Source organism: Alosa pseudoharengus, unplaced genomic scaffold, assembly GCF_046254945.1.
Source record: "Alosa pseudoharengus isolate Yale_2024_CS ecotype anadromous, Long Island Sound unplaced genomic scaffold, YU_APseudo_1.1 YU_APseudo_1.1_scf_16, whole genome shotgun sequence".
NCBI classification, from domain to species: Eukaryota; Metazoa; Chordata; class Actinopteri; order Clupeiformes; family Clupeidae; genus Alosa; species Alosa pseudoharengus.
The window spans coordinates 36,903,917-36,930,385 of record NW_027468630.1 but is presented as its reverse complement, the minus strand read 5'-3'; the positions used below and the strand labels follow the sequence as shown (position 1 = coordinate 36,930,385).

The window sequence follows — 26,469 nt, the reverse complement described above, 5'->3', positions numbered from 1 at the left end:
AAAACAAGAGGCTACATTAAGATTAGGAGGAAAAGATCAGGAGGTGTGCCAAGAGACCTGCCCCATTAGATCAGTCTTTCTAGAACAGGCAAGGGCTTTCTAGCCTCACGTCAGCAGAGCTGCATCACCCATATAGCCTACATTAAAACAACCAACGGATGGTGGGCGGGTGCAGTTTTGAAAATTGGTCAACAAACTTTGGTGCTGATGGATGGCTGATGGATGATAAGTTTTGCTATGCAGTTATGGTTGAAATAATAGCCCATTAGCGCATCTCTAGTGTGTGTGCCTCTCTCTCGCTCAGAGGGGAGGGAGAGGCTGAGGGTCGATCCAGCATGGATTCTAAACTCTGTGGTGGATAGGATCTACAATTAGGTGTTAATAATATTACCACGCTAGGTCGAAGTACTCCCAAGTGCTATTTCGCCACCAGGGTTGGGTAGTAACGGATTACATGTAATCTGGATTACGTAATCAGATTACAAAAATCAAGTAACTATAATCAGCCCAGATTACAATAAAAAAATTGTGTAATCAGATTACAGTTACATTGTTGGGGATTACCTGATTACATTTTATCATGCAAGCAATGCAACTTTTTAATGATAGCCTAGTTATCTTTTAATTCGACAAGCTTCGGACTTGCCGGTTCGATCCCCGACCAGTAGAAAAAATGTGGGCGGGGAAAGTGGTTGAGCACTGCTCTCCCATGCCCACATCCACGGCTGAAGTGCCCTTGAGTAAGGCACCTAACCCCTCATTGATCCCTGAGCGCCGTTGTAGCAGACAGCTCACTGCTCCGGGTTGGTGTGTGCTTCACCTCACTGTGTGCTCATTGTGTGCTTCACCTCACTGTGTGTTCACTGTGCTTCACTAATTTGTGGATTGGGAGACCAAATTTCCCTCACGGGATCAAAAGAGTATCTATACTTACTTACTAACTTATTTACTATTTGGGCAGGTCTCTCGGCACACTGCCTGATCTTTTCCTCCTAATCTTAATGTAGCCTCTTGTTTTAGTGTTACCGTTTACTTTGAGAAAGTCACCAGGTCCCCCTGGTTGAAAAACATCCCAAAGGAATAATTTTCTCACCCCCACAATTGAAATGGACATGGACAAAGCTAAATTCATTGTCCAGGTGTGCCCTTGGGGCAGCCGTGGCCCACTGGTTAGCACTCTGGACTTGTAACCGGAGGGTTGCTGGTTCGAGCCCCGACCAGTGGGCCGCGGCTGAAGTGCCCTTGAGCAAGGCCCCTAACCCCTCACTGCTCCCTGAGCGCCGCTGTTGTTGCAGGCAGCTCACTGCGCCGGGATTAGTGTGTGCTTCACCTCACTGTGTGTTAACTGTGTGCTGTTTGTGTTTCACTAATTCACCGATTGGGTTAAATGCAGAGACCAAATTTCCCTCACGGGATCAAAAATAGTGGAGAATAGTGATCCATGATCACATCCATGACTAAGTGATCAATTTTGGGATGGGGAAAATTTCAACCACCAAAATACCACCCCCAAAGTGGAGAATAGCTATAGAAATGTATTAGTTTTGGGTGTTTTGGGACCTGGTGACCTCAAAGTAAATGGTAACACTAAAACAAGGGGCTACATTAAGATTTTTGGAGGAAAAGATCAGTTAATTCACACAGGAAAGCTTTACTCAGAGCAAAGAGATTTCTTAGATGTAATGAAATAATAAACAGAAAAATAGAATGAGAATTCTTTCATCAATTCAGTGGTGGTGTCTTTTACTTAAGGGACATATTTATTGAAGTAATCTAAAAGTAATCCTAAAGTAATCAGATTACGTTACATGTTTTTGGTAATCCTGATTACGTTACTGATTACAAAAATTGCCATGTCATTTGTAGTCAGTAATGGATTACATTTCAAAGTAATCTGACCCAACCCTGTGCGCCACACATTGTAGTTCTCCTGTTTATTCACTTGGAAAATCGCCACGTTTCATGTTGTGTGACGACACATTTTTATCAACTACTCGTGCAACTGTATTTAAGTAGGGAAAAAATGGAGGTGTTTGATTACTGCTATGTTCCTCTCTCTACGGCCACGGCAGAGCCCGCTAGCATAGCAACATGCTAACACATTCGCGCCGCGCGACAGAGCGTTTGAGTGCACCTACCGGCGCGGGAGAGGTATGACTCAACTCGTGAAAGTTAAGGTAAGAACATATATTACTACTGATTTTGGGTGGCGTGTTCCTTTAAGTTGTTTCTAGGGTAATTATCATGGTTGCTAGGGTATTGCTAATATTATCAGGATGGTTGCTAGGGTGTTGCTCGGGTACATATGGTGGTTGCTATGCAAAATAAAGTGGTTGCTAGGTTGACATTCTAGAGGTGGTTGTTAGATTGTTGCTAGGGCAATTAGCATGCAGGATCTTTTTTGTATGCCCTGTATAAACATGGATTGGCATGGATTGGTTTTAAAAAAATAAAGATGGGACAGCGCTCTGCTATGTCCCATCTTTTTTTTGCACGACCTTAACAACTGGTGCTGGCTAGATCAAAAAGATTAGTTTGAGATGGACTGGTTTCAATTAGAAGCTACATTAAGCCAGGATAACCAAAATGTTTTATTTAAATCTGCTATCAAGGTTTTGTGAAATAGTCCTCTGGGTATAAATCTAGTTTACTTTACCAAAAGCTGTAAAACAAACAAAACAAAACTTACCAAGGGCAGTCAGCCAGCGAGCCAGGGCCCCATAGATCTCATCCATGATTATTATGATGATGAGGTTGATGACAGCAGCCGTTGACTTAACAGTCGCACGAACATTTGAGCGGATGGTAGATGTGGAACTCATGTGCAAGGCTGTTTTAATGGAGATCCGGTACAGGACAACCCCAAAAACGATGGCAAATGTCACAGTAATCTGTGCAATAAACGACAGTTAGGAATGTAAAAATCTGTTTCACTGTAACCATACATAAAATATTGATTCGAAATTATAGTGCTATATAGTTTAAGTGATGTTATTGTTTAAAATAACAAATTAAACTCAACAGGGGTTATAAAGGTTATAATTAGTTTTATTAGCTATTTACTAAATGTAAATGTAAAAAAAACAAGCCTCCAAAAGCTCTACCATAAAGCCCATCATGATGAGGATGGTCATGTATGCTGGCATTCTGTCTTTGCAGGTTAGTTTAACCTTCTGAAATAGAAAAAGCAATATTAACATTTATTAGAAAGCATATTTAAATCAACAGAAAATAGGCCTAGAGAAACATAGGAACAGAAAAACTGTGATTCTGAATAAACACCTGGTTTACTCTTAATAAACCTGCCAGCAATCATAATCTCTGCAGTGTGCATTTGCTGTAGCATCTTAAACCTTTCTGACTATATCCTCTATTTCCACTCCACAGTTAAAACAATTTCATAAATCAAACTTATATTCTCTATAATTTTCATAAATTATAGAGAATATTTCATCAACCAACCTAACATATTTCAGTAGTGGCAGAAGTAGGGCCTGAATCGTTAGCCTCTGGTGATGAGATGAACAATTTACCACAGAGTTTGGGTGTGAGTGGGAGGATAAATAATTTTCAATTGTTTTTTTTTTATTTTAGACTAAGGGTCTACATTGATTAAATTTGACTGTTTTGATCAGGGGTGGGCCAACATTTTGGATCAAGGGTCACATTGGGTCTTGAAAATTAGCTGGCAGCCACTATTGGACGTTCCCAATAAAACAGAGTAGCATAACCCAGATATAACATACACTAAATACTCAGATTACACTGTGATCATGGAGACCACTCACTCACAGGAACAGCTACAGGCTGAGATTTTTCTTCAAAGTGGCCATGACAGGAAGACAGTTTAAGGTAGCCTAAAAACACACCCTTCATAAAATAACATTTTTATAACCTTTCGAAACACTTACAACGTGACCTTCTCAAAGTAAATGGTAACACTAAAACAAGTGGCTACATTAAGATTTTTGGAGGAAAAGTTCAGGCAGGCTGCCAAGAGACCTTGGCGACATTGGTCCATTAAACCACAAAATGATCCAAAACAGCCAAACAAGGCAAGAAATGGTTAAGCATGTATTCTTTCACACTACTACAACAAAGTCCGATTTACACATTTAAGTGTTTATTTCATTACATTTTGTCTACTCACGGCTGTATATTTATAGCCTATAATGTTCGATCAACTTCTGAAGACGACAAGGACAAAAATAGTCTAATGCTTAATGCATAGCCTAATGTTTTTGTTTTTAAATAGGCCGCCAACTCCAAAACAAATTGAATCGGACCAATCGGGTGCAATCTCCGTGAGGAATCTGGTCAGCAACAACTGTTTAGGTGGCTGTTTCTTCTCCTAAATCTCTTGGTTGAAATAGAAAATGTCTGATATAGAATTATGGAGCCCGACAGCAGTAGAAAGGTGGTTTTGTGAACAGAAAAACTATATTCATCTTACACAAGTCCTTTGACCCAGAAATGTAAGTGTCAGAAGAGTGACAGGCTCCAACAGCGCATACAGTATTTCATAAAAGACGCTATATCTCAATTTCTTAAAACTAGCCACTGTTTAGCTTGGGATTTCTCACGAACAGAGGCATGTAGAAATGAACGGTTTGTACCCACTGAGAGCTTAAAGTCTCACCTTCAAACGAGCCATAGTATGTGTCCATAGCTATAACATAGAATACGCTTTGGCTCTACAAAAATCGTCAACAATGATCTAGATTGCTGGCGCTCTGGGCCAAAGCTTCTGAAAACAGTACGGCATTCAAAGTGTTAATGGAAAAATAAAGCTTTTTTTAATTGAAAAGGACTCAAAGAGTGTAAAACAGTGTTCACCTGGCCAGTGGTATCTAACTTTGGAGGGAAAAAATAATTTAACCATTTCTGGGTGTCTCTGTCTCTTCTATAAGATACACATTTCCAGGAGAAGAAACTTACCTTTGAACTGTGAGATTCTTTTCGAAGAGTTTTCTGCATAACTCGGAACTCGTAGTCAGGTCTTAGATGGTCCTAACAAGAAGTGAAAAAACACATTTAGAGGCAAAGTTCAGGTATTTAGCGGACACCTTTATCCAAAGTAACTTATTAAGATGTGCAGCATTTGAGAATCAAATCCAATTTCAATTTAATTTCAAAGTGGCAACTCAAAATACTGCAACACCACACCCCACAACATATTTATTCATTCACTTTTTCAAATTTCCCTCACGGGATCAAAAGAGTATACTTTAGTAAAAAAAATAGTGCAGTCTCCATCCTGTCCTTTCTTTGCAGTTGAACTGGTGATGAAGTATTTGTCATGATGAGGTGGCACGGTCATAAGAGAAAAATGTTGGACTTGATCCTTTCAACTTAAAACTGGTCAAGATGGGACAAAATGTGTGACCTGTAGTAACTTTATTTATGTTTTTTAACAAACTCAAATATGGCAGAACATCCAATTTGGAGGCAATTGACATGGTATTCAATATTTGGGCATACTATTCAAAAATTACCTTAATAAACACATGTCTAACTTTGACCCTTTGCTGGCACTTTAGAGCTCAAGGTGCAGACATGAAACTTGTGAAAATAATCAAGGGCCTATCCTAAAAATGTGTACCAAATTTCACTTTAGACAATATGGTACTGCCTTGGACTCCCATGGCAGAACAAGAAAATTAATGTGAGCACAAGCATACTTGGGATGTCTGCCTGTTTCAGGATGTTCTTGTTTAGGATATGGTCTTGCCATATGATGCCCAGAATCCTTCTGAGATTTTTGTTTTCTAGTGATTCTGTGCACTTGGTGGGTGTTAAGTGTCCATGCTGTACTGCCATAAAGCAGAGTGCTTAGCACTCTTAGCACTTGCATCTTGGTGGTCAACATGTGGTTTTCCCAAACCCTCTTTGATAGATAGATATATCTATAGATATAGTATAGTATTGCCACACAAGAATAGTGCTTGTAGTTTTGTAACAGAAAGAGGTAGCTCAATCCAGTAAAGAAAGGAAAGAAAAACAAAATAAAAAAATAAAGAAAAACAAGCCATAGTGGCAGCTGTCCAAGGAAAGATTGTTGGAGATGGTAAGAGGGTAAGTGAAGGCCTCCCCGATGCTTGGGGTGTTTCTTATGTCCTGGCCCAGTATCTCTATCTTTTTCAGGCTGATGGTCAAGCCAAATGCTCTGCATGCGTGCGCAAAGCAGTTGATCAATTGCTGTAGTGCATCCTAGGAGTGTGCTGAGCTACATCATCTGCAAAAAGCATCTCCCCTTATCAGAACCTTCCGCACTTTTGTCTTTGCTTGGAGGCGGTTAAGGATGAAAAGGCTGCCATTGCTTCTGATGTGACTGAATACTGTAGAATTCTGGGGTATTCTCACAGTATTCTGAGGTGTTCATATCGTACTCCTGTGTGTAGTATACAACACAGAGAGGTCCATGCCATTGTATATAACTTTGTTAAGTACCAAAAGCCTGACCAGATGTGGACACTAAGGGAGGCTTAGGCCTATGTCATAAGCACCTTTGCCATGTTGGTTGGCGACATCTTTGAGGCCTCAGTCATAACATGAGCCAAAAGAGATATTGTCTTGTTGTTCTGCTCCAGGGTCAGTATTTTTACATCTGGTCACAGCCGGTTTTTTGCAATGGTTGGTACCTGCCACATTGGCATGATTTAGGTTCATATGTTTTAGTATAACAGGCTTTGTCTCAGGTTTTGACTTTGAGACGGATTGAGGAAGCAAATCGAGGAGCATCTTCTGTCAGGACGCTCAGCAGCCTGCTTCTAACAACAACCATGACTGTTAGTGCAGTTTTACTGTTCAAGACTTACTGTAGCCTGTGTTCTGTTATTCATTGTCTTACCATCTACAATATATCATCTAATCACCGATCCTGATCCAACCGTCGAGTCTTCTTGAGACCATCTTCAATACAGACATTAGAACTAAAACACAACGCAACATTTTCCTGGAGAAACCAAAGAATCCAACATTTGGTGCTGTGAACCGGATGCAAGTGGAGAAAAAGGACGAGAACATCCAGACAACAACGGGGTCAGAGAGACGCTGTGGTCAGCTTTGAACATCACATCTATAAGAGTCCATTTTGGCAACCTGACTGACGTATATACATTATACATAACTCAGTGTTTTGTTTGTTTGTTTGTCATCGTTGTTTTGTTTTGTATAAACCTGCCGGTACTCTAAAAAATTGAATAAAAGAAAAGCATTTTGAATTCAGCGCAGCATTTGACCCATTCTTCAGACTGACCAACCATCTGCTCGAGCTCACTCCTCTACACTTACAATGATTCAAATTTAGTCAAAAGACGTGCACAGGTTAACTTTGGCTACTTGATGTGTGCATGCGTAAACACAGGTCAGTTCAAGTCACAACTGGAGAAGGGTGAACTTGAGCAAGAGAAAAGGTCATTCTTAATGATTCAGTGACAAGAATAAAAACTAAAATTAAAATAGTTGACAACATTTTTAATGACAACACAACGGTCATCTTTTTGTTGTTGAGTTTGAAAGAATTCCCATGTTTGAAATTTCCCATGAAGATTGCATTGCTGTTGATGTTGACTACTGGCACTTGGCACACTATTGAATGTGTTGTACTGTGAGGGCCTGTATGGGTCCTGATTACAAATGTGAAGCATGTTGCTGCTATGTGGTTGTATCTTGTGCCCTGTTGTGGTATATTGATTAATCTATGTTGTTGCTTGGCTGCAGACAGCCCGTGTTGTGCAGTGGACAACAAGTTCTATAATAAATTATCAGTTATTAATACGTTATAACTTATAATATCAATAAGTTGTCCATCAGTCACTGGTTATAGTCCTCAACCAATAGCACAAGGCATTTCACTGCATTTAAATGATAAACTGTTACATTTTTTACTTACTGTGTCATTAAGCCCTTCCTCTTCCAAGCCTGTGAGGTCCCAGATATAGTTGAGTCTCATCTGTCGTCTCTTCCAGTGCTCCATAAACATAGTGGCTGGGGAGTTAAATGGTGGGGAGCCTTTATACAGATCACTCTGTTTTTCTTTAAGTTGCATACCTATGGAACTCTTTTTGTCTTTTTAACATATCAACAGCAATAAACAATCCAACCATTCAAACATCTACAATTGCACTAATTTACAAACCTGCATGCTTACATTACCTGTAGTGACCATTCATAGCATTGGTCAATTGCCTAAGGCACCACTGTGTAAGAATATGACTCAGATGTGCCCTGTAACACCCTCTCCAAAATGAGTTTATCCTGCTTGGAGTGTTCAGATATGTATCCCATAGGGTCACCAAAACCACTGCACTTAGAGGTTCGCTCTCGCAAAATTGGTGTGTATGTGTATGCACACTCAAAGCACTTCATAGTTTTGCCCACTTAAGTCAACTCAAGTGAAGTTAATTTATAAAGCACGTTTCAAACACAGGGGGTCATTCAATGTGCTTTACGTAAGGAAAAGCGATTAAGTAATTTTCCACAAATAATAGCAATGCAATTGACATGCCTTATGAATTAAGTAATAATAAGAAAAAAACAGGGAAAGGAAAAAATGGTTTCCCACTAACCAATGTACGTCCTCTTCTAATAGAAAAAGAGTACCCAATAATTCCATTCAGACCTTTCCCTCCCTCCCACTCCGTGTTAGGGAGAACAGCTTAATAAACCTTTAAGTACAGTAACAGAAATAGGACAGAACAAGGGTAAAAAATGCAGACAGGCTTACCCCACAGTGCCATGAAGACAGCAAAAAAGACTGTGGCTGGATTGTCAAATAGGTGGCTTGCTCGGGCTGTGCCACAGGCTGTCACTAGCTTCCAGTAGCTACAGGCATGGTCACATAGGGGGCACATAGTGATATTGTTGCGTGGGTCACAGATCTCCATACTGCGCAAAAGGTTGATCAGAAAGAAGTTATTGAATTTGTGTCATGCTAATTCTAAATGCTGAGCATAAAGTAAACATATTCTTGCTCTATTTGAAATCTTTTTTTGACAGAAACCTTTTGAGTTGAACAATACTATTCCACAGTGAAAGTCACTACTAAGTCAAATGGATGATGCGAGCAGTATTTGCAGTGGAAGTCACTACTAAGTGAAATGGATTCAAAATTGATCTGGCAATTGCCCAACTTTATGGAAACGAGACCATGTGATGTTTGATGTGTGACATTCTCTTGAGTGGAGGAGTAACAAAAAAAGACTAGCAGAGCTACATGTACACGTGACATTGACACATTTAAAAGGATGATCAACAGTATCTACATCAACACAGAATATTGTTGCTGTTAAAAGAAACTTGGGGCAAACAGACCATTGCATATCGGTGACATCAGACATGATACACTGTGAAATGTGTCTATCCTGTTTTGATAGTGTTTGTTGTTTGGCAACTAATAGCCCTGATTGTGTAACTGGTAACACACCCAGATAATGCAATAGACGCTCAACTTACTCCTGCATGTATACACTCATTTGGACTCTCAAATCAGCCTATGCACTGCGTGCGTGCCACTACAGCCTATGTACTCTATGCACTGCATGCGTGCCACTACAGCCTATGTACTCTATGCACTGCGTGCGTGCCACTACAGCCTATGTACTCTATGCACTGCGTGCGTGCCACTACAGCCTATGTACTCTATGCACTGCGTGCGTGCCACTACAGCCTATGTACTCTATGCACTGCGTGCGTGCCACTACAGCTGGCATCCCCGATGCGCGTCAGGGCTGTTTTACAACTTCGAACGTGCATTAATTTATGTTAACCGAACGCCGTGTCGTCCATTATCCTTCACTTATCATCCGGAGAGAAGAAAAACTCTTTTCTGATTGGCTGGTGAGGTGGCTATTAATTCTGCTATTAGATCTGGTAAAAAAAGTTTAATCACTGTTCCATATCAATGCTTATGAATGGAAACTTTAACAACCATAGTAGGACATCGGTTGAGCCTGGAAGCAGGCTTCGCAACAATGGAATCAACTGTAAACAAGCTAACTGTCCATGCTATCACTGTTATAGGGCCAAAGGAGGTTGTACAACAAACTGTACAAGTTGCCTTCTTTTTAAACTATTGCCTCAATCGGCAACCGGGTGAAAGCGGGATAACTGCCTTCGAGGTATCCTGTTATACGGAATGAATGGACTTGGGCTGCGTGTCGGGGAGTTCTTTGCCTCTCGCCCTCGTCCATTAATTCCATATAACAGGACACCTCGGCGGCCGTTATCCCTTACTTATCACACTGCACAATGCCACTGATGTCAGAGGTGAGGGGGAGTGTGCAGGTGCCATGCTGACATTATGCTGCACTATATTGGACATGAGATACACAGAAAGTATTTTTTGTTGTGAATTCATTAATATCTAACACTTCATAATCTGAGATTACCTGTGAAATTTGACAATAGAAATTGATGATGCCCAAGGGGCTAACAGACCTGGGAATGTTATCGTCTACAGTTGCACAGCCGTAGAGGAACACAATAACACCCACAATGGCTGCTGGGATCAGCATTTGAGTATACACACCCAGCCAAGCAAAGTAAAGGGCCACCTTCTCCCCATAGTATTTTCTGTTGTGAATGAGACAGACAGCATATAATGGGCAACTTTCCACTCCACAAAATAACCAAGCAAACTGATAACCATGCAAAATATTACATTATATTCCCTAATGTAATCAGAACCATTCACTACTAGACTGATATTACATTACTTACACTATGTGTTCATACTGGCCTATTTCATGATTAAATACTTTCTATTGTGAAAATAATCTATATTACATTGTCAAAAAAATATGTCAAATAATGTTCAAAGGGTACAGAGGGTCTGATGAGCTGATGACTGATTCACCATAATACCTGATGAGTCCAATTGGCTGGTATTTGTAGAAAATGCTGTAGCTCGCCCACTCCTCATAGAGGATCTGTGGAAAACAATGACTTAAAATATAACAAATCCTCTTTTAATCTAACTGGAACACTCCTCCTGGAAGAGGACATTAGTGTTTTCACATCTTCCTAACCATCATCCAAATTGCAAAGACTCTTTGTTCTTCTACAAATTATTCTTAATGGGATTTGACCATGCCAGTTTACAGTGGTTTAGTTGTGCTGTGAAAGTGGTGCTATAGTGCTAGTGCTGGTCCCCGCCAAGCTTTACATATCAATGTCTCACATTCAGATTATACAGGTCTTTCAGTCCCATTATATTTTACCATGTCTGCTCGTGGACCACCAGTGGTCCCTGGACCACACTGTGAGAAACTCTGTCATGCGTTTGACTTTGAGTTTCCACATAGAACTTTCAAAACTTGTCCCGCACCTCACTCTTTTGCATGTCCAGACCTCTAATAATGGGCACCTTATTGACACATTTGGATTTACATAAATGTTTATATTCATAAATATTTCTATTATTGACATTGACTCTTAATGGCAGTTAATAGGACATTGAATCTTAATTTTTGTAGGGTTGATCTTTATGCAGATGAAGCAGTGCAGAGACAATAAACTCAGCCACTGCAAGAGTGCAGCTTTCTTTCAAAATATTTCAGAGGCCCTTGATAGCAGGTGGTGCTAAACTGTGATTCACAGAGGCAAAGAAGATCATGTTTAAAAATCATTTTGATACCTTGCTAAAGGGTTTATTGCAAATCTGGGCCTTCTTTTTTCACTTTTCATGTCGGAGTCTATTTCAGACATGTTCAACTGTATTTTTCACAACAAAGTCCTAAAGAATCTATCAGGAGAGAATACCATTGGTACTTTGTAACATCCATGATATCTCTCCTCTTTGATATAATTTTGAAATGTGTTTTAAACCCCCCCCCCCCCCCCCTTTGCAGAGTTGGCTTTAAGCTACACTAAGACCTATTTACACAGGGATGGATTACTGCACGGGCCTACCGGTATTGGCCATCCCCAAAATGCACCAGAATACAGGAAATCACATCAAACTAATTAAAACATTTCTGGGGGAGGACCCCCAAACCCCCCCTCCCACATATACAACAATAAGTGGGGGGCCCTTGATACATCTGGGCCCAGGGGCCCGAAGGTTCATAATCCGCCCATGTATTTACAAACTGCTTTTTGTGGCATTTCACGTCGCGATGTTTTGAAATGCGTATGCGGCTACAGGAGCTTCCAATCCGAGGGAACAATTTTGCATTGTAGGCATAAAAGGGATGCAATAACGCCACCAACAAAACCAAAACTACTCATTGTCAACATGTCAATTAAATGTAACGTTTCATTGTGAATCAAATTAAAATTTTCTCCTCCTTACAAACGTAGGCATATGGTGACAGATTAATTTAATAATGTTGCAAAGATACTGCATCAATTCGTATGTTTCATTAGGCTATTAGGCTATTTGTTTTGCCTTACTCTTTATTCAATTAGGCTAGGCCTTTTTATTAAAATTTATTGCACCTACAGTATGAGCCTATCAGTAACAAAGTTTGATCTGCGCAAAAAAACAGTAGCGATAACATAAAACATAGCAACCAACAACATTTTCTTTAAATGAAGTAGGTCTATCTAATGTTATGTGGGAATTGCAAAAAAACGATTCTTTAATTTGACCACGCAAGTGTGTGTGTCGTTTATTAAATCGATAGGACAACTCTGAATCAAAAATGCCTCTGTCCAGCAACAAAAACGGCATGGAGTTAAAATCTAATTTAAAGTCCCAGACATTTACTGGGGCGGTGATCACTCAAGACATAGGCCTACACCACAAACAAGAATGATTAATGTGAAATGCTTGGAATAGCCTACAAAACACTGCATTTTGAAGACAACTGTGTGTATAATCACAAAGAAATCTAGAATTCTAGAAATTATCCGGAGTAAAATGCACTTTAGATCAATTTACGGATGATTGGGAGTACATACAGTACGTTGAGTTGACATCAAAATCATGTCATTCGGATGTGTTTTGAGAAAGTACGATTTTACCGTTTTTAGTCAAAACTCGTTAGCGTGGAAGTGAGAAGGGCATATTATTTCGCCGCTACAAAACGCTATTTTTATACCTCTTCTACAGTTCCAAACATTACACTTACGTGGTAGTGAGTAGAGGGTCCCTAAAGCCAAACCGAAGTATCCCGAGGTCTTTATGGGGTCGGATAGAGAGTCCAGAATGAATTTCATCAAGCCAGTACCTTACCGGAATGTTGCCATCTTTGCTGCCATCTTTAGGGGAAAGTGCGTAGGAGTCCCGGTCTGCCGTAGGTTGGAAAATGAACTTGGTGAATGCATTCACATATTTTCTGATGACAAAGGGAAGCTTCTTTTGTACCCAGACAGCCTATCAAGGACTGAGCTGGCCAAAACTGTGTACTCCTTGAATATGGAACTACATTGTTCCAGATCTGTCTCTGGGGATGTTGTGACAAAAGCAGCTTTGCTAATGAGAGACGAAATACAAAAAAAAGACAGCAAAAATGTGTGGCCACCGAATGTAGAGGATGAATTCATTATTCCTGAATTAATCACTCAATTCCTACAAACACTGCTGACTGGAAACTGTCAGTGCACAAGCCCATCAGAAAGGGTCAAGCGACTTACCACATCCTTTGGCAGTGACTTGATCTTTGCAGTCACCTGTGGCAGAATCAAGCCAACAAAACACTTACTTCTCCCGTTTGCTTTAAAGTCCTTGACAGGAAACACAGAACTTGTACACACCTTGAATCGCCTTGGACACAGTGTGTCCTATTCTCAGGTTGAAGAGATTGACACAGCATTGTGTCTGCGGAAGATGGAACTCTCAAGGGATGGTGTACCACTACCTGAAAATATTTCTCAGAATATCTTCACTACCCTGGCCTTTGACAACATAGACCGGCTAGAAGAGACGGTTAGTGGAGCAGGAACCTCTCATCGAGTCAATGGCATTGCTGTTCAGGTCTTTGGACCTGTATCTCAAAGAATCATGCCTACAATCATCAAGTCAAAGGAGAGGAGTATCAGCCCTAACACAGTGATGCTGCCCATCTATAACACTGGACAAAGAGCGGGACCGCCATTCACCCAAACTCTAGAGGCTGACACTACAACACAGATCAAGACTGCAAAGGAAACAAATCTTTCCTGGGTGCTTGCTCGAATGTGTACCCCAGAAGCTCAGACAGTGAGCAGCTGGACTGGATTCAACATTCAGGTCCACAATGATGTCACAGTAGTAAAGGACACTGTGAGCTACCTACCGACAATAAATGCTCCTGCTACAGAGTTGTCTACTGTCTACGAAATACTTAACCAGTCAGTAAGCATCATGGAGTCCCTGCAGTTAAAGACAATTGTCTGTGTGTTCGACCAAGCACTCTATGCTAAAGCATTAGAAATTGCATGGAAACATGACAAGTTCAACAACATTGTCATCAGGATGGGTATGTTCCACACCATTTGCAATCTTCTTTCCATTCTGGGGAAACGTTTCCAAGATGCAGGGTTGTGAAACCTCTGTGTGGAATCTGGTGTCATTGCTGAGGGGTCGGTAGCTGGTGTTATGGAAGGCAGAAAGTACAACAGAGCTGTCAGGCTGCACAAGCTTGTTTATGAGGCACTGATGCAGCTTGCCTGGAAAGGCTTCCCTCTGTGGCTTAAAGGCCAACATCCAACAGAGTATTGCCATCTTGAACAAGCCTTAAGGAGCATTGACAGCTTCCATTGTGACATCCGTCAGGCAACACTCAAAGAGCTTATGGAAGATGTTTCAATCAGCTGCATCATGGAACTGTTCCAAGTCTACTTGGGCTCCCTCCGGATCCAAAATGGTCTTTCAGCTTTCTGGATGTCATACCTTGATATGACAGAGATCATGTTAGGCCTGATTCGAACCCCCAGAGAAGGTAATTGGATGTTGCATCTTGCATGCATCAGAGATGATCCCTTGGTGTTTTGCTTATGACAAGCTCAACTATGCTCGCTACTTATCCTACTATTATGCCAAGATGACACAACTGCCTGTGGAACATCCTGAAGTGCATGCCCACTTCCTGCAGGGAGGCTTCTCTGTACAAATTGGCAGCCAAAATCCTTTTGGGCGAATTCCTGTAGATCAAACTATCGAAGAGACCGTAAACAAGGACACACAAACACCTGGAGGAACCAAAGGCTTCAGCCTCAAGCCTGGAGCTGTGTCAAAGTACTACTTAACATCAGAGTACCGCAGTACCTACCTGAGGCAACTGAGGGAGATGGTGGGTCGAGGCAATTCTCTGCTCAGTCACCCAGACCTACAACTGCCCCGGATCAAGAGAGATTACGCTGATGTACAGTCCATTGTTGATATCCTGGAAAACTGCTGGGTGAATCCACTGAGTCCAGACCAAAATGAGTTTGTGAGCTTGTCAAGTGCCACACTTGCTCCACCAGATGTGGCCAAAGACCTGCTTGAGGCCCAAAAAATAGGAGAGGATGCATATCAAGTCTTCAAACATGAGCGTCTGGAGACAAAACCACCAATCACACAGTTCCATGACAAGATGACAAAAAAGAAGTTAAAAACATTCTCAGAGATTCGGCGAAAAACACTCAGCAAAGGTCAAGCTAATAAAGTAGTTCTTATGGCAGATAGGAATCTGTTTGGCCACATGGTTCTGGTGGCCCAGAGCCGAGAGCTACACATGAGCGATGTGTTGGCTCATCCCCTGGGACCACTGCCATGGTCCCTAGCTAATGGGGATGGATCGTTCCGCAAAACTAACAAGGCAGCTCTTGCCAGAGAGTTGGAGAAGAGTGTTACCCCAGCAGAAGTCATTCCAGAGCCATCAACAGCCATCATCGATGGGATGAGCTTGGTGCAAAAGATGAAAGGGAATGATAAAACATTTGCACAGCTGGCAGAATCAATGCTGGCTAAGGTCTTACATGAAGGTGCTAAGAGTGAGCGCATTGATGTGGTCTTTGATGTTTACAAGGAAATGTCAATCAAAGATGCAGAAAGGGTAAACAGGGGTGCAGACTTGGGCATCCAGTTTAGGAATATTGTTTCTGGGCACAAGGTCCAGCAGATCCACACACACTACAGATGTCAATATTCTTCTGTACCAACTTTTCTGCACCAGACGTGGTGAGGTAGAGTCTAGTCAGCTTCCGCCATGCAAGGATTGCCTATACATGCATTCACTTCGTGCCAACTACCAGGCTGCAATCTGGAAGCGGTCTCTTGAAGCCCAGCCATCTGTACCAAGCCCCAAGGACCATGGATGGACCATAGACGATGATGGACAGCTTCAGATCCAGTGGATGCGTGGTTCTCCAGCACCAGATGCCGTCTTGCATCTGCTGGCTTGCAAGTGTGTTAGGTCATGCCAACTACCAAAGTGTACGTGCCTCCTTAATGGCCTGAAGTGCACAAATCTGTGTAAACTACAAACCTGTGCCAACCAACGCAGTGAGGAAGAGCCTGTTTTACAGCTGACAGACTCAGATCTTGATGACAGTGATGTTGATGATGTTGAACTGTAGTCATTGGTGGTATGGTGTTTCAGGAATTAAATTCAATTAGTTCATTAAAATCCAATTACATCAAACTCTTTTTGACTACCTTTACTTGGCATACTCCCCTTTTACACCCATGGAATAGTCATACACTTACCTACCTTACTTACCTTATGTAACTTTGCTGTGGAAACAACATGGTTATACACATATTTAAAGCCTACCTGTGGAAACCACATTGTTATAAACTTCTGACCTTACTTACCAACTTATACACTTAAATACCTTACATAGGTTACCTGATATAGCTGTGGTCAAAATGTTACATTTACCCTTGGCATGACAATAGAAACACCATTACACATCTACCTAACAAACCAATGAAGTTCCATGTGCGGAATTTTGGCCAAAATCAGCCCTAAAATCACATCCAACAATGAAGTAGTATGGGTAAAGCATACATTTCCTGAATCCTTGGAGTCCTGAGAGTATTTCAGGTTCTGTCTTTTGTGTCTGTAATGTTCTCTGATGCCACAGGACATAAAGAAGGTGTAAAGTTTAGGCGGAAATTGTGAAAAATGTTGTGTTTTTGTTAGTTCAAAGAGCTCCAGTGTCCTCTGTGTTGGTCAGAGGACCTCAACAATGTGTTTGAATGAAAGCTCAGGATATAATCTTTAAAATGATACCAAATATTATACCAATATTATACAACACTGACAAGTGTCTTAACCATGGCTTCAACCAGGATATGCACCAGGTGTCTAAAATGCGATTTTTTTGGGGGGGTGGTTTACTTCATTAGGTGATAACCACTAAAAAGCTACCAATCTCAGAGGTCTATCATATCAAAACATAAACTAGGGATGTGTAGGTATAAAAAAATCACAACTAGAATTTGCCCACCCAGATGGTACCGGTATGCTATATTTTGGGTCCTTGGCCCAAGGACTAATAGTGGCTGGTGAAAGAGTTGAGTGTTTTTTGTTTGTTTTTCGGGGGGGTTAGTGGGTAGTGTCCTCACCAAAGCTCAGACCAAACCTACGCCCTTGATACTTATACTATAGGGGAGAACCGGGACGAATGAAACACTTCTTAATTAAATGTAATTTACAAAGACATCGTAAAACACTGAAAGTTAATATTTTGTCTCTAGCAACCTACATCTATCCTCTGTCGAATACAGTTGCATTTACAGCTCTGAACAAACCCGTTCAAGAGTTATTTAAGGAGAAGTCGAACGTGCGTTTTATTTCATTCGTCCCTCCTGGCTGGGACGAATGAAACAGCATGGGGGACGAATAAAACATACAGCTTAAATTATGTAAACTTCCCACAATTTCAATATTTGACAATATCATGAATGGTACTTCAAGTATGTGTTATTTTAGATAGATTGCTGCTGGGCTATATGTCTTGGTTCATGTCTGTTAACAACTCATTGACGTCATGGTAAAGCGCTTATCTCGCGGTTATTAAAATAGCATGCACTATGCCATTAATATAGCTAGAATAATGCATGTTTCGAATTATATAATGTTTCTATAGTACAAAATGTTATTTCACTCTGTTTTTACGTGGTTAAAGCCACCACACATCCAAATAAGTGCCCTTCATGACCCACAGGCCGTCAGTCTCCATAGGTTAAAGGGAAACTTGGCAGGATTTCCCCCTCTGCTGGAGAAATTGTGCATTATGCTATTTCAAACTGTGGGAAAAGGTAACGATAAAGCACATGGATTTGTTTCTACAAGCTAGCGAACGGTTAGCATACGTTTGGCAGAACTATGTGGATGTTACAAGGTAAGAAACACAGTTTCTTGTTTCCCACTTCTCTTTCCGGGACAGTAGTCTCAATGTTGCAAGGTTGGTTTTCCGCCTGAGGACGCTAGGCGCAGCGGGGAAAGTCACCATTTTCACCGGAACAGGTCATTTAACCATCCAAATGATTTCTAAACGGGTTTATTACGTTGAAATAGTTGCCAAGGTCCCCTTTAACATGGCAAAACTCGACCCCTACCTGATAGCCCCAAATATATTTGCATCTTTCTAAAACTGCTTTTCCATGTCTCACCTGCATAAAATATAGTATAAACACAGATATGTGTGCATTGACTTAGAATATATGGGGTTTACTGCCTGGTCGGGACAAATGAAACAGGTGTTTCAATCGTCCCGCCATAGACATCTAGCATTATAGGCTGTTTTGCATCCATTACAAACAATCATGCAATGTGAACGTCTGGGATTGGGGAGAGCACTAAATGCTCTACTGAATAAGCATGAAGTCAAACCTTTAAATGAAAAACACTCTTTAATAATCAAAAAAAATAAACCGCTAATGATGTAAACTGTGACCATCAAAAATCGTTTATCACCTGTAACTCCGTGATACCAGGACGTAACAGGAAGGCATTTGGCTGAGCAACGGAGGTTAATATGCTTTATGTTTTGTCCAAATGATGATGGTCTATCATCGTTGCACTCGGAGAAAACCGGAATGTTTCATTCGTCCCCCGTTTCAATCGTCCCGGTTGTATATCTCCTGTAGCCTCGTCTTTATTGCCTTCATTATTTTTGTTTTTAAAGTTTCTTATGTTACAAAAGGAGATATCAATAATGACAAGTAGAGCCCGACCGATTTATCGGCGGGCCGATATTAGACATTTTCCAAACTATCGGTATCGGCATTTATAATGGCCGATAAATGAATATTTTAAAAATAAAATAAAAACGGACGAAACACCCTTCAACCATGTCATGAGTGTTGGCGTTGTATAGTTTGTCCACCAGAGGGCACTCTACACCGTCCTCGCTCGTGTATAACGCGACACACATCCTGCAACCTGCTGATCCAGCCAGAGTCGGGCAGAGAGAACCAGTTATCCGCGAGTAAGATCATCAGTGAAGTGAGTTCATGGTGATTTGGTCACGAGACATACATTGCTTGAAATAACAATTAAAAGAACATCCCCATCAGTTCTCTTAACTCAAATAAGCATGACAAAATTTCGTGAAAACAATGTCCAGTTTTGCTGCTGTTAAATAAGCCAAGAGTGAAGCGGAATTAGCTAGTAATTACGTTACGTTGTTATAGTGTAGTTGACTGTCTGTTCTTTTAACTTTTGACAATGTGACTGAAGATTTATTTCTTTAATAGCGTGACAGTTATAGCAGTGAGACGTATCATCTCTCCCCGGCCTGTTATTTTGAAAGCGTATGTTTTACAATTTGCAGTATGACGTATCCATTGCTAAATTAGGGCTCATCATAGACTAGCTAACCACAAAGCTAGCTAATGCCATGAATATCAGTGGAAGACCGCTAACGTTAACATTAATACGCTTGGAAACCACAACGAACTTATTCTGCCTAAATAAAGTAATTATTTATAACTAGTATATCTGTAGTTACAGTCCCTGCATACGTAGCTTGTGCATAAAAGTTAGCTTTTCTTTTACACGTGTGTGAAATCCAATGATGCGATGTGTGCGTTTCAGACTGTTGTTCAGCCGCAGCATTAACAAGTTACATAATGGATTTAGATCACTAAATAGTAGGTTTTAGAAGGCACAGCAACTGATGATTGAAAATGGTTTGATGTAGCTTGATGGAAATAATTTTAAAAGTGCAGGTAAAGGTATAAGCAAGCTGACATTGTAATTATAAGGTAGCTTATAAGGCATAGGGACTAATTATTACACACGCACACTCAAACATTTAAGAGTGAACTTTTCTTGTTTAATGATAATACAAATGATGATGATAGTAATAATGTCATCATTATTTTTTGTAATTATTAAGTCTTAGTTCAAAGTTATATTTATGAAGCTTACTAAGTCTTTTAATACTGGTAACTTTGATTTGGTTGTTGTTGTTATTATGTTTTTGTTCAAAAGACTAAGTTTCTATTTTTATACATTTTATTTATCAGAACTTTAGTATATTTTGATGTTCCTCTGTTCCACTGTGACAATATTATTTAAAAATAAACAAGTTTGTTTTTTAAATGCATTATCATATTATTTCAGTCAATACTCATAAATAACTACAAATAACTAATGTTAGGGAAATCTGTTAATGTTTTGTTGTGCGTTTCTGAAAAAAAATATATATATCGGAATATCGGATTTTTAAATGAACAAATATTTGTATCGGTATCGGCCTTCAAAATCCTATATCGGTCGGGCTCTAATGACAAGCCAGCTGGTGCCTGCCACTCTTTCTGTATCTCACTCGTGCGTAAGCTGCATTCTCAATTACAAGTAAGTACAGTAAGTAATGTTCAAGTTAGATCTGCTGCATAGTGGAGATTGAGAGGACCCAAAAAGTATCATCCTGGCATTTACCATGGTGTTGGTACTAGGGCTGGGATAAACGATTATTTTTTAAACGATTAATCTAGCGATTATTTTTTCGATGCATCGATTAATTTAACGATTAATTTTTTCAGTGATTCGATTTCGATTCGATTATCGCCCCATTAATTCACTAATAGCAACTTATACATGTTTATTTAGATATCTGAATGAAAAAACATGAATTCTTTAACATTGCAATATATGTTTATTGCTCTTAAGATTCCAAAATAAAAGACTGAAGTAGCAGGGCTCGTTACGAGAGAGAGCGGGCGGGGCGAGGAAAGGCTGTGTGAGTAAAAAGTTCAGCTCAATGAAATGATGTTATCTTATCTTTAATTTAAATAGCAGGCCTACAACATAGAACATCAATGTGTGGTGGCCGGTTTTGAATTCGTGGTGCCCAGCCACAGATTAGTCAACGTATGGAAAACACTGAAGGTGTAAAATTAAAAATATTTAGCAGCACACGTTATGCTTGACGAATCGACGCTCATATTTTGCGTCGACGTATTTTTTGCGTCGACGTCATCGATTACGTCGACGCGTTGTCCCAGCCCTAGTTGGTACATTTTGACTTGTAAACTTTCTCAGGGAAGAGTGAAAAGCAGTTTGCAGTAAAGATAATCCTATTTATTGTCTAAATTGTGTCCCTCTGTCCCTTACTGCACTACGCATAGTGTGTGATGCACATGGTAGGAGTGGTGGCACCGATTTTAATGTAAGCTACCTCTCGCGACCCACCTACAATTCCTTGGTGGCCCACATTCTGGAAAACACAGAGTTACAGAAAACACTGAAGTTGTGCACATCTGCATCAGTAACCTTATCTATTAGAACTGAAATGAATTGCAGTCGTTGTAGTTATTAGTAAGTTTAAGTCAGACTCTCACCTTGCGGTCATTGGGTTCTGCATGGATGCCATCAATGTCTCCCTGTAAGATCACATAACAGAGTTTGTCCATTCTATAAACCATTTGTAAAGAATTATGCAGCACTCTAAAACTCAAAGGAGAACTCATAAGAACAACATGGTTACCACTACATTGTACACTGCAATTACTGTATACAATATCCTAATTATCAATGAGTAACAGCAAATTGATGTGGTGTTCATGTATCCACACAAAATGATTTTTAAGCATGGAAAAATAATGCCTGTTTCAATCTGCATACTTCTGTCAGTACTTCTGTGCACTGTGTGCTTATTTGCGCAGGGTAGTTATTTTCAACAGGGTAGTGTCTTCCCAAATCGAACACCAACCCAAAAATGAAACGTGGCGATTTTCTAGGCTATGACATGGAACTATACTCTCATTCTGGCGTAATAATCTGCTGCAGCTCAACTCTATTTTCATTGTGCTGCTGCGTCCATGGTACGTTCCCAACGTTCCTTGATTATTACGCCGGAATGAGAGTATAGTCTTGTTACACTTTCTAACTTGAGAAGAGACAAGTTTTAAATACGAAAATTACCGGAAATCTTAGTCACCTTTGAGCGTGATGCTAACAGTCTAATCCGATTCAATGATCTATGCTAGGCTGGAGCTAAAAGTGGTAGCAGCTATGGCCAGACTCACAGAACGGCTGGATGAACTGGAGAAAGGTAAAAATCAATTGTTTAACTCAAGGGGAGGTGGAAAATGAGCGTAATTCCCCAAATGGTGCAATATCAATTAAAACATTATGGTCATACTTGTAAAATAAAATGGGGGCTTAAAGCAACACCAAAGAGTTTTTGTACCTTAAAATAATGTTTCCAAAATCGTTTCAGTGGTTCATCAACTCGTAACAGGGTGAACGGCACTTTCTGCATTCGCTTCGCGGCCCTCTATCGGCTATTACCGCACTATGTAAGTTTGCTGCATCGGGTAGCGGATCTGTAGTTCGATGGAATGAGACATGAGAAACTACAAATTTGACTTGCATCTGATGTCGCAATACATCGTACTTTCATAAAATCATGCAACTTATTCTACCTTGTCTGTGGACATTGTTATTTGCAAAGCCGGTGCTGGATAAACAAATACTGCGTGCGACAGATGAAAAGTTCTTTGGTGTTGCTTTAAAACACCATCGAGAAGTGCAGAAGTAAGCAAATTGGAACACAGTTTAAGTGTGCTCTCATTATGTTCCATGTTACACGGAACAACATGGGAGAGCTGGGATGAATGAAACATTTTTTAATAGAACATAATTTACAAAGAGCTTGTATGAGACTGAGGGCCAGATGTAAGTACATTTGCGAACGTAGCGTTATCAGCGTCATGGACACACCGCAGATTGCGAACGCTGTCAGACCCAAGTTTCCGTCTAATTTATCAATCGTTCAATCCTTAGTGTAAACTGCGCCTTTCTCTGCCCATAAACGCAATTTACGAACGTCCACAACTGAATGGCAGCGCCTAAATACAAGCGCAGTTGAATGAAGTTAACTGATGACAACATTAAAAAGAATCAAACGTTTAGCGATCATGAAATAATTCCATACATGAGAAGATGTAAACAAGCAGGGAGATAATGAAGATCAGTAGTTCTACTCAAAATACTTGTGCACGTAGGCTATGGAAGATTGGTCAAATCTAGCAAGTAGGAAAGTTTAAAGGGAAACTTGGCAGGATTTCCCCCTCTGCTGGAGAAATTGTGCATTATGCTATTTTTAAACTGTGGGAAAAGGTAACAATAAAGCACATGGATTTGTTTACAAGCTAGCGAACGGTTAGCATAAGTTTGGCAGAACTATGTGGATGTTACAAGGTAAGAAACACGATTTAAAACGAGTTTCTTGTTTCTCACTTCTCTTTCCGGGACGGTAGTCTCAATGTTGCAAGGTTGGTTTTCCGCCTGGGGGACGCTAGGCGCAGCGGGGAAAGTCACCATTTTCACCGGAACAGGTCATTTAACCATCCAAATGATTTCTAAACGGGTTTATTACGTTGAAATAGTTGCCAAGGTCCCCTTTAAGTGAATGACGTGAAAGTGAAAGTAAGACATTCGAAAGGCCAACGAAAGTTAAGGTTGCTTTTGGTAGTACAAATACTTTCACCACAAAAACTGATGCTCTAAATAGCGATTCTGTTGGCTTTGAAAGGTTCTCTTATTGACGCATTGAACTGCAATTTGGATTAACACCTGCTTTTACAAGGCGGAAGTATTTAGGCGCAGAATAGACGTGTGCTTTCAGGAGCAGTCTTTGTACATACCGCGGATGTTTTATTGATCTGTTGTTTTATTTATTGGTTTGTTTGATTGTATGATGATGATGATGATGATGATGATGATGTTATGAAACAGGAATTGGTTGAATAATCTGTAGCATATTATCTAGATAAGGATGTCTATCATCACTGTAGTTCAAGAAAGCAGGAGTGTTTAATTCATCCTGAGTTTCATTCGTCCTGGCTCTCCCATACTTAGTGGTGTGGTAACAATGTAACAAGACTATTCTAACATGACTGCAGTCAAATAAAAGGACTGCAGCATTATGAAAGCATTATATTACTTGAAGCAACTTACATCATGTAAAGGGTAACCAGAGGTGTAAACTCCATTTCCAAGAAGACTTGTAATTCCTTCAAAATACACAGACAAATTTCATTTGAATAAGCAATATGAATTTCCAGCACTTTAGCACTAGTTTTTCTGCTGGCCACCATCTTGTCAGTCAAGGAGTGAGTTGTCCAAAACCTTTCTTTTTAGTAAACTATGTGTACACAAACAATGTTCTCAATGCTAAAGTTCATGTGTACAGACGATGATGATACTTCGATCAAAGTTTCATGTTGTGTTGAGCCTTCTTAGTGTTTTAAAAATAGTGATTTTGACGTGATCATGTATCAAAATAGTAGTGCCCCTACCATTCCGATTCAAAAGGCCATTTGACCCGAAAACGACAACACGGACAAGCTTAAAAGTGTTTTTTCTGACGTAATTGTGCTTTTAAACTAACATTTGACTCCGGTACATTCACAAAAAGACCCTAGGTTGCATTTTGCAGAGAGTTACACTTTAACTTGACTGAAAGAAAACTGGGTTTTCTAGATAAGCCATCAAAAACGGCCTAAGTAACTAAGTAAGACATTTGTTCATTACAAATGTTTATACAGTCTCAGTATACAGTATATGAGTCTCTCCAGTGACATTATGGCTTAACTTAGAGAAAAAAATCCTAAATCTTCAAAATGAAAATCTTCTTTTCTGATTGCCGGAAAGATGATGAGTATCAGTGTACCTAATACCATCTAGTGGTCAGGAATAACAATGGTCATGGTCCCCTGATCATTTAGCACCAATCCAAAAACACACCAGAAAGGGATATGTTTAAAAGGCTCATAATTTGACTAAGAATTTCTAAAAAGAAAGAGACCCAGCTTTCCAAAAATATGTAAGAGAATGGCTCCATCTTAATTGATTAATGCTGTATGATATAACAAAATAATAGTGACAATGTTTACCCATGGTGTATTTTGTTTGAGTGCACTTTGTTCTCTTCAATACTTCATATACCTGAGAAAGAAAATCCATTCAAAATTACAATGAATTAAGAAGATGCACAATACAACTCTTTATCAGCCAACTGATACAATGACAGTAAGGTCAGTCCATGCCAAATCACCCCAAGCACAGCTTCTTCTAAAAATGTAACAGATTATTTTCATGAATATCCATGAAGCTCTGTAATTTAGCATGGAATGAACCAGCAGTTTTCCAACATGAGTAAGGTGGCAATACAAAGTGACCAAAGCTGCAAGCAAGCAAAACGTGCATCCACAAACCCTTTCTATTATCAAAGTGTGACTGTACATCATGAAAAAAAAGTATTTTAGATGAAAAACATGTTTGTGATGGACAAATATCGGTAACACTTTACTTGACAGTATCGACATAAGAGTGACATGACACTGTGATGACACATGAACCCTAACCCTATTCCTAACCTCTAACCTTAACCCTAACCCTAATCCTAACCATAACCATAACCCTGACCCTAACCCTAATCCTAACTTGTTATGACAAAAACCGAATGACACTTAATAACAGAAGCATTATGTCATAAACGTTTATGACTTGTTTATGGCACGTTCATGACAGTGTCATGTCACTCTTATTGTCGATACTGGCAAGTACTGTCAAGTGTAACCCACATATCATTCTCATTTTAACATGTGGCAATTGAAAATGTTACCAAATTCATATTTTGATTGATATTCAAAATTATATTTGAGTCACATAATCATTACTCACAATAATGATTTATTGTACTATTTGTTAATGAGCCAAGTACTTACTATGGTACTCCTGGTTTTGCTGTTAAAGAATGAATCTCTGTCCGAGAGGTCAAACCTGAAGAGGTGAAGCAACACAGTGGTAAACATTCCCTGTCCCAACTTTTTTTAAAACATATTCCTGCATGGCATGAAATTCAAAATGATATTTTCCATGAAATAAGCAAAATATTCATTTTCAACATTTGATATGTTGTATACAGTATGTCCTTTTTGCTGCTAAATATGGATATTCTGTTTTTATTTGCATTTTACACAGCATCCCAACTTTTTCTGATTTGGGGTTGTAGTTATTCCAGGTGTAGGAGAGGTCTGAATGAATGAGGGACAATAGGGTGGTTTAAATAGGCTCCTGAGTCAAATCTAAG

General features: G+C 39.9%; 1 protein-coding gene across 1 annotated transcript in view; it reads right to left on the bottom strand.

Moving 5' to 3' along the window:
* Nucleotides 1-26,469, bottom strand: part of LOC143126014 (anoctamin-1-like) — a 197,835-nt gene that overhangs the window by 78,867 nt on the left and 92,499 nt on the right. Inside the window, exons 7-17 of the mRNA XM_076287933.1 lie at nt 26,105-26,159; nt 25,271-25,322; nt 24,333-24,388; nt 21,710-21,751; nt 10,867-10,931; nt 10,441-10,575; nt 8,729-8,889; nt 7,895-7,989; nt 4,939-5,010; nt 3,105-3,173; nt 2,690-2,891 (exon numbers count right to left, since the gene is read on the bottom strand). Of these exons, the coding sequence (XP_076144048.1) occupies nt 2,690-2,891; nt 3,105-3,173; nt 4,939-5,010; nt 7,895-7,989; nt 8,729-8,889; nt 10,441-10,575; nt 10,867-10,931; nt 21,710-21,751; nt 24,333-24,388; nt 25,271-25,322; nt 26,105-26,159 (1,004 nt within the window). The remainder of the gene's footprint in view (nt 1-2,689; nt 2,892-3,104; nt 3,174-4,938; nt 5,011-7,894; nt 7,990-8,728; nt 8,890-10,440; nt 10,576-10,866; nt 10,932-21,709; nt 21,752-24,332; nt 24,389-25,270; nt 25,323-26,104; nt 26,160-26,469) is intronic.